Genomic DNA, 16,173 nt, shown 5'->3' on the forward strand with positions numbered 1-16,173 from the left:
TTAAGAGCACTGGCTAACTGTAGGTAACTCCAGTTCCAGGAGATCTGATGCACAAGTTTCTTCAGAGGCAAAACGACAAAGCCTATCCATCCGCTCGCTCCCCCGCCACAGGCTTTAAAGAACTTAAAATGAAATAATGCTTACAAGTATCCAATGCAGAACCTGAATCATAACCAATGCTTAACACTGATTTGTTATTGCTATGCTCGGATTCTATTGAGAACCCTCACGTCCTTTCTCTGTCACCCTCTGAGCTTAACTGAAGTATTCTAAAACTTCCGCCCATTAACCTGAGAAGCGGGTCGCAAAGTTATGAAGACTATCACGACAACTGCCAGACTACTGCCCGGAACTCTACCCCGCGAAATTACGCTCCTCTGTCCTCTGAAATCTGAGTTCCGGTAGGAAGCCAAGTCCATGAACAATGGTTCCGCCAACCTGGAGCGCCAACTCAAGCCTTTTGAGCCTTTCCGGCATCCGGCGCGCAGGAAATGGGCTCGGCGGAAAGGGGCGGGACTTCCAGGCGAAGGCGGCAGGTTTGAAAAATGACAACGGTCGGTGTTTGTTGATTTGTCTGTCTGCCTGTAGCTGATCCAGCAGCTCGCCGGCTTCTCTCCGGAGGCTGGTACCGCAGGTGAGCGCGAGCGGGCGCGGGAGGCTGGGAAGGAGGCGGGGGCTCCGTACGCTGACCCAGGGGCCGGGGGCGGGAGCAGCACCGAGTTTAGCCGCGTTGTCGCCAGAGGTGCTGGGGAGGAGGCCAGGGAAGCCAGCCTGGGGGATGGGGCGAGCCCTGCGCCTGCTCTGCAGATCCCAGTGCACGCATCGATTTGCGTGTGTGTTCGTGTGCGTGTGCTTGTATGTGTGGGCTCTGTGAATGTGTGTGCGCGTGCGTGCGTGTGTGTTGCTTTGAGACCGGGTCTCCTGTATCGCAGGCTGGCCTTGAACTCACTATGTAACTGCCGCTGGTCTTGAAAGCTTAGTCCTACTTCCATCTCCTAAGTCCTGAAATTACAGGCCTGCTCCACAAGAGTGGCAGAGTGACTTGTTTAGTGATGGATGCGTGTCAACTTTCTATGTATCTCCATTGCTCAAATATTTCCTGTTCAAAACCGTGAACCAAGAGGCAGAAATATATTTAATCCAAGTCAGAGAGCTGAGTATGTGTTGGGCAGTACACATGTAACACGACCACCTTCCATAACTTCGGGGAACTTCATCCATCCATCCATCCATCCATCCATCCATCCATCCATCCGAGGAACTTTATTATCTGTCTGTCTATCCATCTTTTATCTATTGTGTGAGTGTTTTGCCTGCATGTACACCACTTGCATGCAGTGCTCACAGAGGCCAGAAGAGGGTGTCAGATCCCCTGGAACTGAAGTTACAGACGGTTGTTAGGCACCATATGGATGCTGGAAACTGAGCTTGGGTCCTCTGCCAGAGCAGCCAGTGCTGTAAACTGCTGAGCCATCCCTCCTGCCCCACCCACCTCGATTTTGAGGAACTTTTGATCTATTTCATTAAAATTGGGAGCCACTTACTTATTAAATTGATTTTATTATTTAATTTCTGCCTCCTGCTGTTGTAAAAAGAGTTGTATAAAATCTACTAGATATTCTTTTCAGCACCTGCTCTGCTCAGCATTGTAGTGTGTTGCAAATAAAAGAGAGAGAGGTAATTAGAGGTAATCTATACAGCTTAAGCTATGAAGTTAGAAGAGCTCTTCATCTTTGTGTACACACACGAAGGAATGAATTGCAAATAAAAGAGAGAGAGGTAATTAGAGGTAATCTATACAGCTTAAGCTATGAAGTTAGAAGAGCTCTTCATCTTTGTGTACACACACGAAGGAATGAATTGAATAGTGGAAAAATTTGGATATAGGGGATTAGTATTGTATAAGTGCAGGTAGAAGCCTGTTGATAGTTTTAGGATGGGAGATGGGCCCTCAGTACTACACAGGTAGGTGTAGAGGGTTTAGAGAAAATGAAACATTGGAAATTTAGGGAGTGACTTGGAGGAGACTAACATGGACCTGGATGTTATTATATTATTCAAAGTCTTAGAAACTCAGCAGAAAAATTTGAAATTTATGTGGTAGGTAGCTGATTGGAGTATTTTTGTTCACATGTTATGTGACATGCTGAAATTTTGTAAGTATTAACCTGACAGGTTGTACACATTAGTGGAGTCGGATATATGATAATTGTGAAGGTATTTTATACCCACTCTTCTGTTGTCATAACTGCTAATCCAGGTGTAGCTTGCTTTAGAAAGTAACCTTTTTGTGATTTTTCTTTTTTATGAACAGTTATTTTTTGGGGGGGTAGGGGTAGCCCCCACTGACCTAGAACTTAATACTTGTTATGTAGACAGGCTGGCCTCAATCTCACAGAGATCTGCCTGCCCCTGCCCCTGCCTCTGCCTCCACCTCTGCTGGGATTAAAGGTGTGCATCACCATGCATGGCCTTATGAGCAACTTTTAAATCTGAGACTTAAGTGAAAAATATAGAAAGCTTATTTACTCTTTTCTTTCTGAAAGTTTGATCATTCAGTCTATGAAATAACCTGACCACAGAATATTGAACAGGGAAAGAAAGCAAGCTAGAATCTAATAGGTGACTGAGCACTGGAGTCTCACACAGAACAAAACTCAAAGGAGCAATTGACAGTTGAAGCTTAGAAAGAGCTTAATGGAGGGATGGGGACTTGGGCTTCAAAGGAAGTGACTGAGGCTTTGGAAGGGTGATGGGAGGAGGAACCCAGCACCTGAGGCTGTCTTGTTATATTGGTGAAGTCTCTTGTAACTGCCAGCTGGAGTAGTCTCTGTCTGGGCCAGGAGTCAGAAACCCAATCTTTTCCTGTGACAAGATCTCTCGTGCAGAAAGGGAACTACCCCATAGGAAAGCCTCTGCCTGCTCCCACTAATGTAGATGTTTGTAAATTTCTTTTTACAAAAAGACTTCTCAGAGCCGATTAGATATTTGTAAATCTCTTTACAAAAAGACTTCTCAGAGTCGTTCCTGTTTCTGCAGTTTCTTGAAATACACCAAATGAATATACTTAGGTTATTTTAATTCCCCACACATTTATACCAAAATAGCTAATATGTGAGATGTTCAAATCAGAATGGTCCTAGCTCTGAAATAAAAGCTTGCTGTTACGAAATTCAGTAGTAGAAAATACAAATCTAGCTTAAAGTTCAAATTATCAGAAGCAGATGAGGAAATCCAGACTGATATAAGTGGGTCCTGGTGAAGCTCTTGGAGTTTCTTTCACATGCATTTCTAGTGAGTGCTATAATTACAGCCTAAATCAGCTGAGGCCATTCCTCACTGTATTGATACTCTGCCTTAGGCTGTCCATATCTGGAGTATTGCATTCATTTTGGATATTATATCTTGTTTTGTTTTGTTGGGGTTTTTTTGTTTGTTCATTTATTTTTGTTTTGTTTTTGAGAGTGTCTCCCTGTAGCCCCAACTAGAATGGAACTTGCTATGTAGACCAGACTGGGCTTGAACGCAAAGAGATCTGCCTGCCTCTGCCTCCTGAATGCTGGGACTAGAGGAGTGCTTTCACCACCACACCAGGCTTGGATATTATATCTTAAGAAGATATTGTTGGACTGGGGAAAGAGCTCAGTTGGTTAAGGCAAGACCTGAGTTCGGGGAGGGGGAAATGGGGACAAAAAAACTGAGTGTTGTAATGCTCACTTAAAATCCCAGCATTGTGGAGGTAAAGACAGGTAGATCTTTGGTGACCAGCCATCCTAGCCTACTTGGTGAGTTCTAGGCCAGTGAGACCCTATTTCAAATAAAAGGGGAGGGGGTGTGCTGCACCTGAAGAACAACATTGAAGATTGCCCTCTGGCTCCACATGCACCCATGCCCACCTTACATGCACACACATGCAAAAAGTAAGATACTGACAAAATAATGCTTAGGGGGTAATAATGTAAGTAGGATGGTATGATATCCTGAAATATACATTTGATCGTTTTGTTCAAAGTTCTTGATATACAGTTCTTAAAGTCTTTGGTATCTTCAAAGTGATAAGTGACATTCTGTATGTTAATGGTTGATTAATGAGGGGGGTCTCAGTTGCTTTAGGATGGGAGTTGGGTCATTTGAAAGACTAAGGCAGTCTTACTGGTTTAGGACATTTGGCCTCATCCCCTAATCTTGGGAAAGGGAGAGACTGAAAGTGGTTCTGGCCACTAATGGCCATTGATAAAACTCAATCATGTCTACAAAATTGAGCTTTTCTAAACCCCCCCAAAGATCGATTTTGAGAAACTCTGGGATAGCCAAACACTTTGTGGTTCCTAGAAGTTGCAAGTCCTTTCCCTCACACTTTGCCCTATTCAACTCTTCATCTGGTGTTCATCCCTTGTAATATCTTTTGTAGTAAACCAGTAAACATAGTATTTCCCCAGCACCTAAGCTTCTCTAACAGATTAATTGAATCCAAGGAGGGCACGGTGAAAACTCCAGTATATAGTAGGTTGATCAGAAGCATAAGTAAAACAGTTTGGGACTTGTGATTAGAAGCTCAGAAGGCGGCAGGGTAGTATTAAATCCTTAACCAGTGTGATCTGACATTGACCAGAGGTGATGTCAGAATTGAATGAGAGGTCACCCTGCTGGGGTCTACTTTCTAATTGCTTGCCTGCTTGCTGCTTGCCAGAAACCACCCCTATCTGGTCATAAATCTGTGCTGGTTTTTGTTGCATGAGTAAGAAAATGTGCATGTTTTTTCCTGTCACAAATGGTAAAGTTTCCAAAACAGTGCCATAAAAGGAGTGGCCATGTGTAAAGATTTCATCTTGAAGAAGAGTAGGTTTAGAAGAGACAGCATGGCTTTCTTCCCATTTTTAATATAGTGGCATATAAACAGGGATTGAGATAATCTATGTAGTTTCAGTGATTAAAAAGGAGGACCAGTAGTGACAGTTACAACATTTCTAAACTGTGAGGAAGAGTCAGCTAATGATTAGAACCATACTAAAGTAGGAAAAATAGACTTGAAAATTAGTGAACTGTGATGTTTTCAAGGATTCAAGCAGAATTAGGAAGCTATTTGTCTTTTAGAATGGCATCCTCCATTTACTGGAGGCTAGGCAAGTTGCCAAAGTTGCTTTTTAACCCTAATATTCTAAGAAACGTTAAGAACCTTTGGAAGTAGATTTCCAAACTTACAAGCTATTAGCTTGTTGGCAAAATTGAGTATGTTCACGATGGGTCTCTGTGTTCACACTGCCTTTCGGAGAGCAGGGAATTTGAACCAGTGTCTGGGTGACTGAGGAGCTTTGGTTGCTAGTGTTGCTTCCCTGTTACTGTTGGTGTCCAGCCACTTAGGGTCCAGAAGAAAAGGAGATAGTCTGGGGTATCTAGGATGGCACAATGTCGGCTTTATAAATATAATCTCAGTACATTTTGACATGTGTTATAAAGTATAAGCTCTAGAACATTGACATTTTGGACTGAATGACTCCAGTAAGAATCCAGCCTATATACTGTGGGGTATTTAGCATAATACCTGGCTTCTTATCCATGGCATTATTTTCCTGACAACTTAAAATGGCTCTAAACATTTCCTTGGGATGTATATGGGAGACTGAATTGTCTAAGGGGACATGGGTAGAAATAATCCATTGTCTGAATATATTAGAGCAAATGGGGTTTTGCTGTTTTGTATGTGTGTGTATGTGTTACTCTCTTACTCTGGTGAAAGGAATCCTGCCAATTAAAGCCTCTCTCTCTCTCTATCTCTCTCTCTATCTCCCTCCCTCCCTCCCTCTCTCTCTCCCCCACTCTTCCTCTCTCCCTTTCCCCTTCCCCCTGTCCCTCCCTCTCCCTCTTTCTCATCTTAAAATCTTATTAGTCCTTGTACTATGTGTCTTCAGTAGGATATCAAATGAGAGTACAATTTTATTTTCTACCTATGTTAGTATTGTTTATATATAGCTTCTGATGATGATGTTGCCTTATAAACTTTGAGAAATAATTCTCAGGATTTTGTTAAATCCTCTAGCCCTCATGTAAAAAGAAATACGTAACTTCCCAAGTACATGTCACCTCACATTCTTCATTTCTTATGGATCAGAACATTAGGAAAATTAGCAAAAAATATCTATTATTTTGAGGTAAAAGTTATTTGGGATAGAATACCCCCCCATTCTTTCTCTGCTCCTCTCCTTTCCCCTCTCTATGCATGTCTAAAACTTACCCCCTTTTTTAAAACAGAGTCTCATGTAGTCCAGACTGGCCTTGAGCTTAATGTATAATTTTCCACCTTGAATTCTGATCTTCCTGCCTCCACCTCTCAAGTGTTTTGATTACTGGTGTGTATCACCACATCTGGTTTAAAGTTCTTTATCTTACTAAGATATTTGATGATAGTTAACACTACTACAAATAATTCAACCTTGGCTTGTTCATTTTGTTCCTGTTTGTCAGTTTCCAGGTAATCAGAGCAATTCATTGTGTGTACTTCTCATCTTGGTTTTCCCTCTGTTGAACTAGGCGGGGACTTTCAAGATGGAAACTTTGTCATTCCCCAGATACAATGCAGCTGAGATTGTGGTTCATATTCGCAATAAGTTATTAACAGGAGCTGATGGCAAAAACCTCTCTAAGAATGATCTTTATCCAAATCCGAAGGTAAACCGTGATTGTGTTTGCATGTAGATACTGATATTTTAGAACAAAGTAAGCTACTAGATTTGCAATGTGGGAAGAAAGGAATATGCCCTCAGATTTGTTGTAGGCAAGTCATTTTTAATCTAGAGAAAAATCTCTCACCTAGTGTAATTTTAAAATAACATTAAGTTTATATGTGGGGCAACTTTTACATTCCCATTGGGCACTCAGTTCTTTAATATGGTTGTTTTCTTTAAAGAAAAAAAGCTTTAAACCACAGATACATTAAAGTATATTAAATTTTTTATTATTGTTGTAGTAGGATGAGACTGTCATTTATTGGTAGGACTTGACAGGACTTATTCCAAGTGGTTTCCAAATACACACACAAACAACACGCACACACATGCTTAGAAACAGTCTTCTTTGGAAGTGTAGAGATTAATTTTCTTGCATTATGCCCCAGATGGGAATTGCCTTGTTTTGACAGATATTATTCTTTATTTGTTTGGTTATTAAATGCAAAAATGGACTATTTATGTGTCACAGAAAAATCCCAACGTCTCTAGTTTCCTGTGGTGGTCTTGAAGGTATAATACAGAAAGACTTGTTTTTCTGGTCTAGCACCAAGACTTGTTTATTTTAGTACCCTTTAATTCTTTAAAATGGAAAGAATGACCCCAAAACCTTTAAGCTGAATAAATTTAGCTTTATGAAAAGATTACCACATTTTTATTATATTTCTCATTTTATTGTCACCCAATAAACTTGTGTATGGAATGGATACTAGGCTAGCATTTGGGAACTACTGATTTCGAAGATAAGGTGTTTTAAATCCTGTTATTACTCCATAGTGTTTATACCACTTAACTTTAAATCGGAGATAAACTTACTAGCTAAAGAAGCAAATAAGGTTTCCCATGATCTTTCTTTAAAGAAAAGAAAAGGAAAAGAATATCTTGAGTGTTCCAACATTCCTCGACATACCTGACAGGGCTCTGAAGGACTCACCCTTCTTCCTCCTTTCCCGGGATAGATGGATTGATTGGATTGGATCCAGATAGACTTGTTCTCATGCTTAAGAAGCTGGTCTCCTTGGCCAGTTACTACCTTTCTACAAATTGACAAATACAAGGTGTCTTAACATTTGGAGACACTGTCAAGTATTTCAAGGGAAATAGGGTGACTTTCTCACGTGGTTCTTTGCATTTGTTTGCTGTAGCCTTGGATGGTGATGATAATTATACAGCACTGTGCATAGCAGAGTAATAGTTGTTTTTCCATTTTAGCCTGAAGTCCTGCACATGATCTACATGCGAGCCTTACAAATAGTATATGGAATACGGCTGGAGCACTTTTACATGGTGAGTTCAAGAGGAAGTAGAAGACTGGTTTTGGTTTTGGCTTTGATTTTATAGCAGTTCTCACAGTGCATGCTGCGTAAATGTAAATAATTTATTTTCAGCAAGTCTAGGGGCTTGTGTAAAATTAATGTCACTGACAAAGGAATTTTAATCCTGATAGTACTTTATATGGGTGCCTTTAGGAAGATGAAAGCTACAGTAAAAGACCTGATTGACACTTAGGAGTTACTGACACAGTGCAGGCAATTCACAGATTGTAGGTTTGTCTGCCAAGTCTTCACAGATGTGCTCTTCTTTTTTTAAAAAGAATTTTAAAAAATTTGTTATTTTTATTTTATGTGTATATGTGTATTGCCTGCATGTGTGTAAGTGCACCTGTGTCGTGCAGTGCCCACAGAGTTCAGAAGAGACTGTCGGATCCCCTGGTACTGGAGTTACGGACAGTTGTTAGGGGCCATGTGTGTACTGGGATTTGAATCCAGGTCTTCTGCAAGAACAGTCAGTGTTTTTTAACTGCTGAGCCATCTCTGTAGCCCCTAGGTGTGCATTTCTTTAGAAGGATTTGAAGACGAGTATAGAAGACAGGCAGTAAGGTCCAAGCAGCTGAAATGAAGCAACTGGGCTTTTAGCAAATTAGATATTTCTAGTCAGAAAGACCATTTTTTAAATTATGGTTTGTTATGAAATCATCAGGGCATCATCTGAAAATGTACTGAAAATATAATGTCTTTGGAATCTCATCAATATTTTTTTTTGTTTTCTCTTAGCCTAAGCCGGCCTTGATGTCACAATCTTCCTGTGTGCTTAGATTACGGACATGTACCACTACTCTTACCTTATGATTATATATATATATACATATATACTTTTTTTTTGTCTTTTTTTGAGACGGGTCTCCCTGTAGCCCCAGCTGCCCTGGAACTCACTCCCAGCTGGTCTAGAACTTGCTATGTGGACCTGGCTGGCCTCGAACTCACAGAGATCTGCCTGCCCCTGCCTCCTAAGTGCTGGGACTATAGGCATGCACTACCATACCCAGCTTGATTACATATTTTTTTAAGGTCAAAGGCTGTGCCATCTGTTTACCGTGAAACTTTGCAAAGGTTTAGTTTCTTTATAAAATGAAAATGGCCTCAGAGTTCAAGCCCATCCTGATCTCCATAGGAATATCCAGTCCAACCAAAACTGCATAGTGAGACCATATCTCAAAAAATGAAAACAAACAAAAAGTTAGGGTAACCCTTTGAAGAGGGTTATGAAAATGCAAAGAGAACAATAAATGTAAAATGCCTAGCACAGTGCCTGATACTCATTTAAAAATCATTAAATGCCCACTGGGAACCTAGCATCATTAGTATCACTGTCACCACTGGCCTTGCACAGGGAGTCATATTATTTTTCAGATTTAATGTTAATAAATTAATATAATTTGATCATATCCTATGATTAAGGTTTCTTATGGTTGAAGATTTTCTTCTTTGTTTAATTAATATGTAATTTGGATTTCATGATTTATTTCACTTAGATGCCAGTGAATACTGAAGTCATGTATCCGCATATAATGGAGGGCTTTTTACCAGTCAGCAATCTGTTCTTTCACTTGTGAGTAAATTGATTTTATTTCCATCTACATTAAATTAGGCTGTCTTAATGATATGGTATTCTCTGTGAAGGAACATCTCTCACTCTCTCTCTACTTTATCCCATATATATTCAAAATGATGGGTTTCTACAAACAGAACAACCTCCCCATCTGACACTTCTCAAGGGGCTTTCAATGAAGTGTTAAGATGCTATAACCCTGAATTCTTCTGCTAGCTTTGTGGAGGGCTTTGAGTTCTTAAAGGGTCTTAGTATCACCAAGAATATATGCTGATAATTAGATTCCGTAACTGCCTTGACACTGCAGGAATATCAGTATGATATCAGAAAAAATACGCACTATGTGAGTACTACCAGTATCCAAAACAAAATCAGTCGGCTTCAGTGCTGTAGAGTTAGGCGCTGTAGAAGCCTTTAGCATTGAGAAATCGCTTTGAAAATAAGATGTTTGTGTCCATTGGCTTGGTATCTAATTTATACTACACTTCAATATTCTTTCTCTTTATTTTCAAGGGACACTTTTATGCCCATTTGCCGGGTGAATGACTTTGAGATTGCTGATCTTCTGTATCCAAGTAAGTACAAATTTTAAACAATGTTAATAGTCATTAAATCTACCATTTTACCTTTTTGTCAATAAATATATTAAAGAAATTAGAAGGAAAGCTATTTTAGAAAGTGGAAAATTTGACCTTGGTAGAGCAACAGAAAACTGTTTTTTTTATTTTTCTTTTTTAAAAAATATTTTATTATTTTTATTTTATGTGTATAAGTGTATTGCCTGCATGTATGTGAGTGCACCCGTGTCATGCAATACTGCAGAGGTCAGAAGAGAGCTTCAGATACCCCTGGAACTGGAGTTCAGGACAGTTCGTAGCCACCATGTGGGTGCTGGGAATCGAGCCTAGGTCCTCTGCAAGAGCAGTCAGTGCTCCTAACCGCTGGGCCATCTCTCCAGCCCCTGGACTGAATTTTCTTAATGCTTCATATTTTTAAAATGTTATTCAAATTTGGGATAAGAGTCCCACAAACATGGTGAATGCTCCAGAGGTTTGCACTTACTATGAGAAATGCCTCAGACATCCACCCCACAAACAGACACAGGACAAGACGGACAGGGATTCTCTGTATGCCCAGGGAAAGTAGCGTTAGGACAGGGAGCAGAGTGGCAGCAGTGGGCAGACATGGTACAGAGGCTTGAGTGTGTGGAGCCCAGCTGCTGATCTGAGAGAGGCCATTAAGAGATTCGAGCATTGTGGACTGGGAAGAGATAAGAAGAGAAAGCGCCATGTGATCCAGTTCTAAGCCAGTTTTGTTATGAAGACAATAATCATTTCTCTTAAATAAAATTTTAAAAATTGAGAGTACAGATATAAATAATATGCAAGTATGATGCTGCATAGTGGGTTAATCATACCAAATTTATCATTAATAATTACTTTTTTTAAACATGAAAAAATCATATTGTAGCATTGGGAATAGCTCTGATACTACAATAAGATGTGAATTCTAGCCAGTATAAATGCCTTGTATTCATTTGATTCTGAATTACCCCTCAAGTGATTTTATGTTGAAAGAGATTTGGTACCCTGTTTAAAATGCCTTTTATCCTCTTTTGGTTCTCTTTTTTTAATCTTGTTTTTTTTAAATGTTTTTTTATTTATTATTGTTATTTTACGTGTATGAGTGTGTTGCCTGCCTGTATGTGAGTGCACCCGTGTCGTGCAATGCCGCAGAATTCAGAAGAGGGCTTCGGATTCCCCTGGAACTGGAGTTAAGGACGGTTCGTAGCCACCATGTGTGTGCTGGGAATCAAACCAGGGTCCTCTTCAAGAGCAGTCAGTGTTTTTATGGATATGACTTACACATAATAAAAATCGCCAATTTTATATGTTAACTGGGTGAGTTTTAACAAATGTATATGGTTGTATAACCAACCAGTGCAGTAATTGTGCATAACATTTCTGTGACCCATCGAAGTTCCTCATGTTCCTTTGTAGTCCAGTCCCCTGTGGTCACTCCCTTTCCCCTGACAATGCTGATGTGTCTGCTGTCACTGCAGTTTTGACTTGTCACAGAATTTCATACAATGTAGTCACATAGTTCATAGCCTTTCTGTCTGACTTCAAGCAGGAGTTTATCCATGCTAATTGTATTTATTAGTCTTTTAGTTGCTGTTGTTTAGGAGTATCCTCTTGTAAGTATGTAGCACAATTTGTATCCATTGACCAGTTAATAGACATTTGAATTATTTCTAATGTTTAGAAAATTATAGGCAAAGCAGTTGTACATTCATATTTATAACTCTTTGTGTCAAAATTTTGTTTCTATGAGCAAATACTGAAGATTAGAAATGCTGCTTCATGTGCTAAGTTCATGCCCATTTTTTTTTTCCTCTCTTTTTTTTTTTTTGAGACAGGGTCTCCCTGTAGCCCCAGCTGACCTGGAACTTAACTATGTAGACCAGGCTGGCCTTGAACTCACAGAGCCTCCTACCTCTGCCTCCCAAGTGCTGGGACTAAAGGCATGTGCCACCACGCCTAATTTTTTAAGAAGTTGCCAAACTGCTATCCAACATGGCTCTGTTACCACCAGCAGTATCTGATAGTTTCCGTTGCACTATGTCCACCTGGTTTTGGTAGTATATGTAGTATATGTTTTTGAGTTTTGTCATTCTAGAAGATACGTAGTGGTTTTAATTTGCCTTTCCCTGATGACTAATGAAACAGCATACTTTTCATATGCTTGTTTCCTATGACATAGCTTCTTGGGTGAAGTTCTTTTCCCAAACTATTTGTCTTTATTTTTTGTTTGTTTTGTTTTTTGAGATGGGATATTCTTGTAGGCTGAGCTGACCTGGAACTCACTGTGTAGACCAGGCTGGCCTCAATCTCATAGAGATCCACCTGCTTCTGCCTCTTGACTGCTGGGATTCAGGGTGTGCACCATGATGCCAGGCTATATGTCTGTTTTTTAAATTTGTATTTATCTTACCGAATTGTCAGCTTTCTGCAGATACTTGGCAAGTGCATTACTGACTGGCTATGCAGATACTTCCTTCTGTTTCGGTTACTTGCCTTTTCACTTTTGTAACTTTTTTTATAAAGTAAAATAAATTTCAACTTTGAATATTCCAACTGAATTTTTAAAATACATTTTGTTTATACTACTAAGAAATCGTGGCTTCATTTAAGGTGTCAAGATCTGCCTCTCTGAGGTTTGGTTCCTGAGTATTATCATTTAGCTTTTATTGTTTAATGCTCTCGGTATTGCATATGGTGTAAGTCAAGATTTAGACCCTTCGTTTTGCATAGAGGTGTCATTATTCTCGTACCACTTGTTGAGGCCTTTCCCTGATGAATCACCTTGACACTTTTTGTCAAAAATCAATTGACATGCCACCACATAGCTATTAAATCACGAAAATCCAAAGCAGTGACAGTCTCAAGTGGTGAGAACGTGGGGCCCCAGGTACTCTTATTCTTTGCTGGTGGCAGTGCATAGGGGCACAGCTTGGCATTTTCTTACAAATTTAAACATATTCTTACCATAGGATCCAGCAATCATGCTCCTTAGCATCCACCCAAAGGAACTGAAAACTAGGTTCACACAAAACCACACACACAAGCAGTTTGTAGCAGCTTTGTTCACAATTACTAAATCTTGGACACAATCAACATGTTCAGTGGATCTGTAAATAACTGTAGTACATCCAGACAAAAGAATACTGTTCAGTGCTGAAGGGAAATGAGCTATTAAGCCACGAGAAAGTACAGAAGAATTATAACTGCATATTATGAAGTAAAAGGAGCCAGACTGAAAAGGCTTCGTAACCATGTGACATGCAAAGGATGAAACTATGGAGAAGGTAAACAGTAAAATACAGTAAAATAAAATTGTGATTGCCCAGGCTTAATGGACAAAGAGGAGGAATTAGCTAGAGCCCAAAGGATTTCTAGGACAGCAGAGCTTCTGTTACCTTGCTGTACTGGTGGTGGATGCATACCTTATGCAGTTGTCCAAATCCCATAGAAACAGCAACAAGAGCATAGTCTGAGTGGTAGCAATGTGTCAGTGCAGGTTCATCATTTATAACAAAAGTGACCACTCACATGGAAGTTGGGAGAGTTGGCTGTACTTGTCTGGAGAGGTGAGGTGTATGAGAACTGTGTAATTCTTACTCAGGTTTTTATGTGAATGTAAAACTTCTGAAAAAGATGTATCTAAAAAAAATCAGTTGGTCCTATTTCTGGCTTGCTATTCTCTAGAATGTAGTTTAATTCTTGTATGTGTGAATATCCAGTTTTCCTAGCACCCTTGATGTCGATATCTAGTATATCGAGTATACCCTCTTGTAGTAAAACTTGAAATCAGGTGAATGACGTGATGTCATTCAACCACATTTTCTTTATTCATTTATCTGTTGATGTTCATCTAGGCTAGTTCTTTTTTCTTTCTTTTTATTGAGCTTTTAAAATTTCAGACAATATTTCCCACTCATATCCAGACTCTCCCTTCCCCATCCATGCCTCCCCCCACCAAATCCTATGCACTCTGCCATACATGCTTAGTCCTGTTCATTCAGGCTTTTGTACCCAAATGTCCTTCGGTGCAAATGCGCCCGCTGGAGTCTAGTCAGCCCATCCAGTGGTCGTATGCAAGTCATGCTCACCGTCACCCAGCAGCAACCAGTCTCAAATAGTTCTTGATCTAGTGCTGACCCGCCACCTGTTTCTCACCTCCCCTTTGGACCCTAGTTTGATTGAGCTGACATGGGTCATGTGTTGGATGCCACTGCTGCCGCAGGCACACATTAGCAAGCCTCCATTGGCCTGGAAGCCTCCACCTCATTCGTTCATGAACCAGCCCTGGCTCTTACAGTCTTACCGCCTCCTCTTCTGCTGTAAGAGAGGTCTCTTCTATCTCACACTGCATTCCCTTCCAAGCAGTTCCTAGGTATACATATGCATTAATGTTCAGACACTACATGCATTTCTCATAGGGTTTCTAGGGCATCACTTTCCCCTCTACATTTCCTAGCCCCCTGGGATTCACTCATCTCTACTCTTTTTCTGCCATCTGGCCTCCCTCACTTCCCAGTATCAGTGCCCCCACCATTCCCACCCTTCCCCCAGTACCTCCCAACTCCCATCATCCTTCTGTTCCCAATTTCCCTTGCTCCCGACACTATGGACCCTTACATGTCCCTGCCAATTACTCACAGTTTTTCAACCTCCCTCAGATAACATCTGTTCCCTACTATCCCCCTTTCAGGTTGTTTCTTTTCCTTTACCTTCATGTATCCTTTGCCTTTACCTGGCTCCTGGTGTTACATCAGAATTTATATGCTCACATATAAGGAATTGGTGTTGTAATCCACAAATGAGGGAAAACATACTTCACTTGCTTTTCTGCGTTTGTGTTACTTAGTATAACACTCTAGCTCCATCCATTTACCTGCAAATTTCATAATTTCATCTTTTCTAACTGCTGAGTAGAACTCTATTGAGTAGATGTACCACATTTTCATTAACCATCTGTCAGTTGAGGGACATTTAGGCGGTTTCCATTTCTTAGCTATTGTGAAGAGAGCAGCAACAAACACGGATGTACAGGTATCTCTACAGTGCGACGAGTTCTTTGGATATATGCCAAGGAGTGGTATTACTGAATCATATGGTAGGTTCATTTTTAGTTTTTTGAGGGCTCTCCACACTGTTTTCCATAGTGGTTGCACAAGTTTGCATTCCCACCAGCAGTGAATGAATGTTCCTCTTTCTCCACATCCTCTCCAGCATTTGGAATCTTTTGTTTTCTTGATCTTGGCCAGTCTGAGTAAGATGAAATCTTAAAGTGGTTTTGATTTGCATTTCTATAATTACTAAGAATGTTGAGCACTTTTTAAGGTGCTTCTTAGCAATTTTTATTTCTTCACTTGAGAACTCTCTGTTTAGGTTTATTGCCCATCTTTTTATTGGATCATTTATCTTATTTTATGAGTTCTTTATATATTCTGGATATTAATCCTCTGTTGATGTGTAGCTGGTGAAGATTTTCTCCCACTTGGTGGGTTTCCTCTTCCCTTTCTTAGTTACTTCTTTTGCTGTACAGAAACTTTGTAATTTAATGAGGTCCCACTTATTGATTGTTGACCTTAGTGTCTGAACAGCTGGTGTCTGGTTTAGAAAGTCCTTTCCTATGCCTATATCTTGGAGGGTGCTGCCTATGTTGTCTTGTAGCAGTTTCCGAGTTTCAGGTTTTATATTGAGGTCTTTGATCCATTTGGAGTTGACTTTTGTACAGGGTGAAAGATAAAGGTCAAGTTTCAGTTTTCTGCAGGTGGAGATCCAGTTTTGCCGGCACCACTTGTTGAAGATGCTATCTTTCCTCCATTATGTGTTCTTAGCGCCTTTGTTGAATATCAGGTGGCTGAAATTATATGAACTCATGTTTGGGTCTTCTCTTGTGTTCCATTGATCTACATGTCTACTTTTGTGCCAGTACCATGTTGTTTTTATGACTATAGCTCTTTAATATAATCTGAGATCTGGTATGGTGATCC

General features: G+C 40.2%; 1 protein-coding gene across 1 annotated transcript in view; it reads left to right on the plus strand.

The window, feature by feature from the left end:
• Positions 1 to 499: 499 nt before the first annotated feature.
• Positions 500 to 16,173, plus strand: part of Nuf2 (NUF2 component of NDC80 kinetochore complex) — a 41,253-nt gene continuing 25,579 nt past the window's right edge. The window contains exons 1-5 of the mRNA XM_008848221.2: positions 500 to 634; positions 6,529 to 6,666; positions 7,935 to 8,009; positions 9,535 to 9,611; positions 10,125 to 10,186. Of these exons, the coding sequence (XP_008846443.1) occupies positions 6,544 to 6,666; positions 7,935 to 8,009; positions 9,535 to 9,611; positions 10,125 to 10,186 (337 nt within the window). The 5' untranslated portion in view covers positions 500 to 634; positions 6,529 to 6,543. The remainder of the gene's footprint in view (positions 635 to 6,528; positions 6,667 to 7,934; positions 8,010 to 9,534; positions 9,612 to 10,124; positions 10,187 to 16,173) is intronic.

This window comes from Nannospalax galili, unplaced genomic scaffold (genome assembly GCF_000622305.1).
Source record: "Nannospalax galili isolate Female #2095 unplaced genomic scaffold, S.galili_v1.0 scaffold383, whole genome shotgun sequence".
Taxonomy (NCBI): domain Eukaryota; kingdom Metazoa; phylum Chordata; class Mammalia; order Rodentia; family Spalacidae; genus Nannospalax; species Nannospalax galili.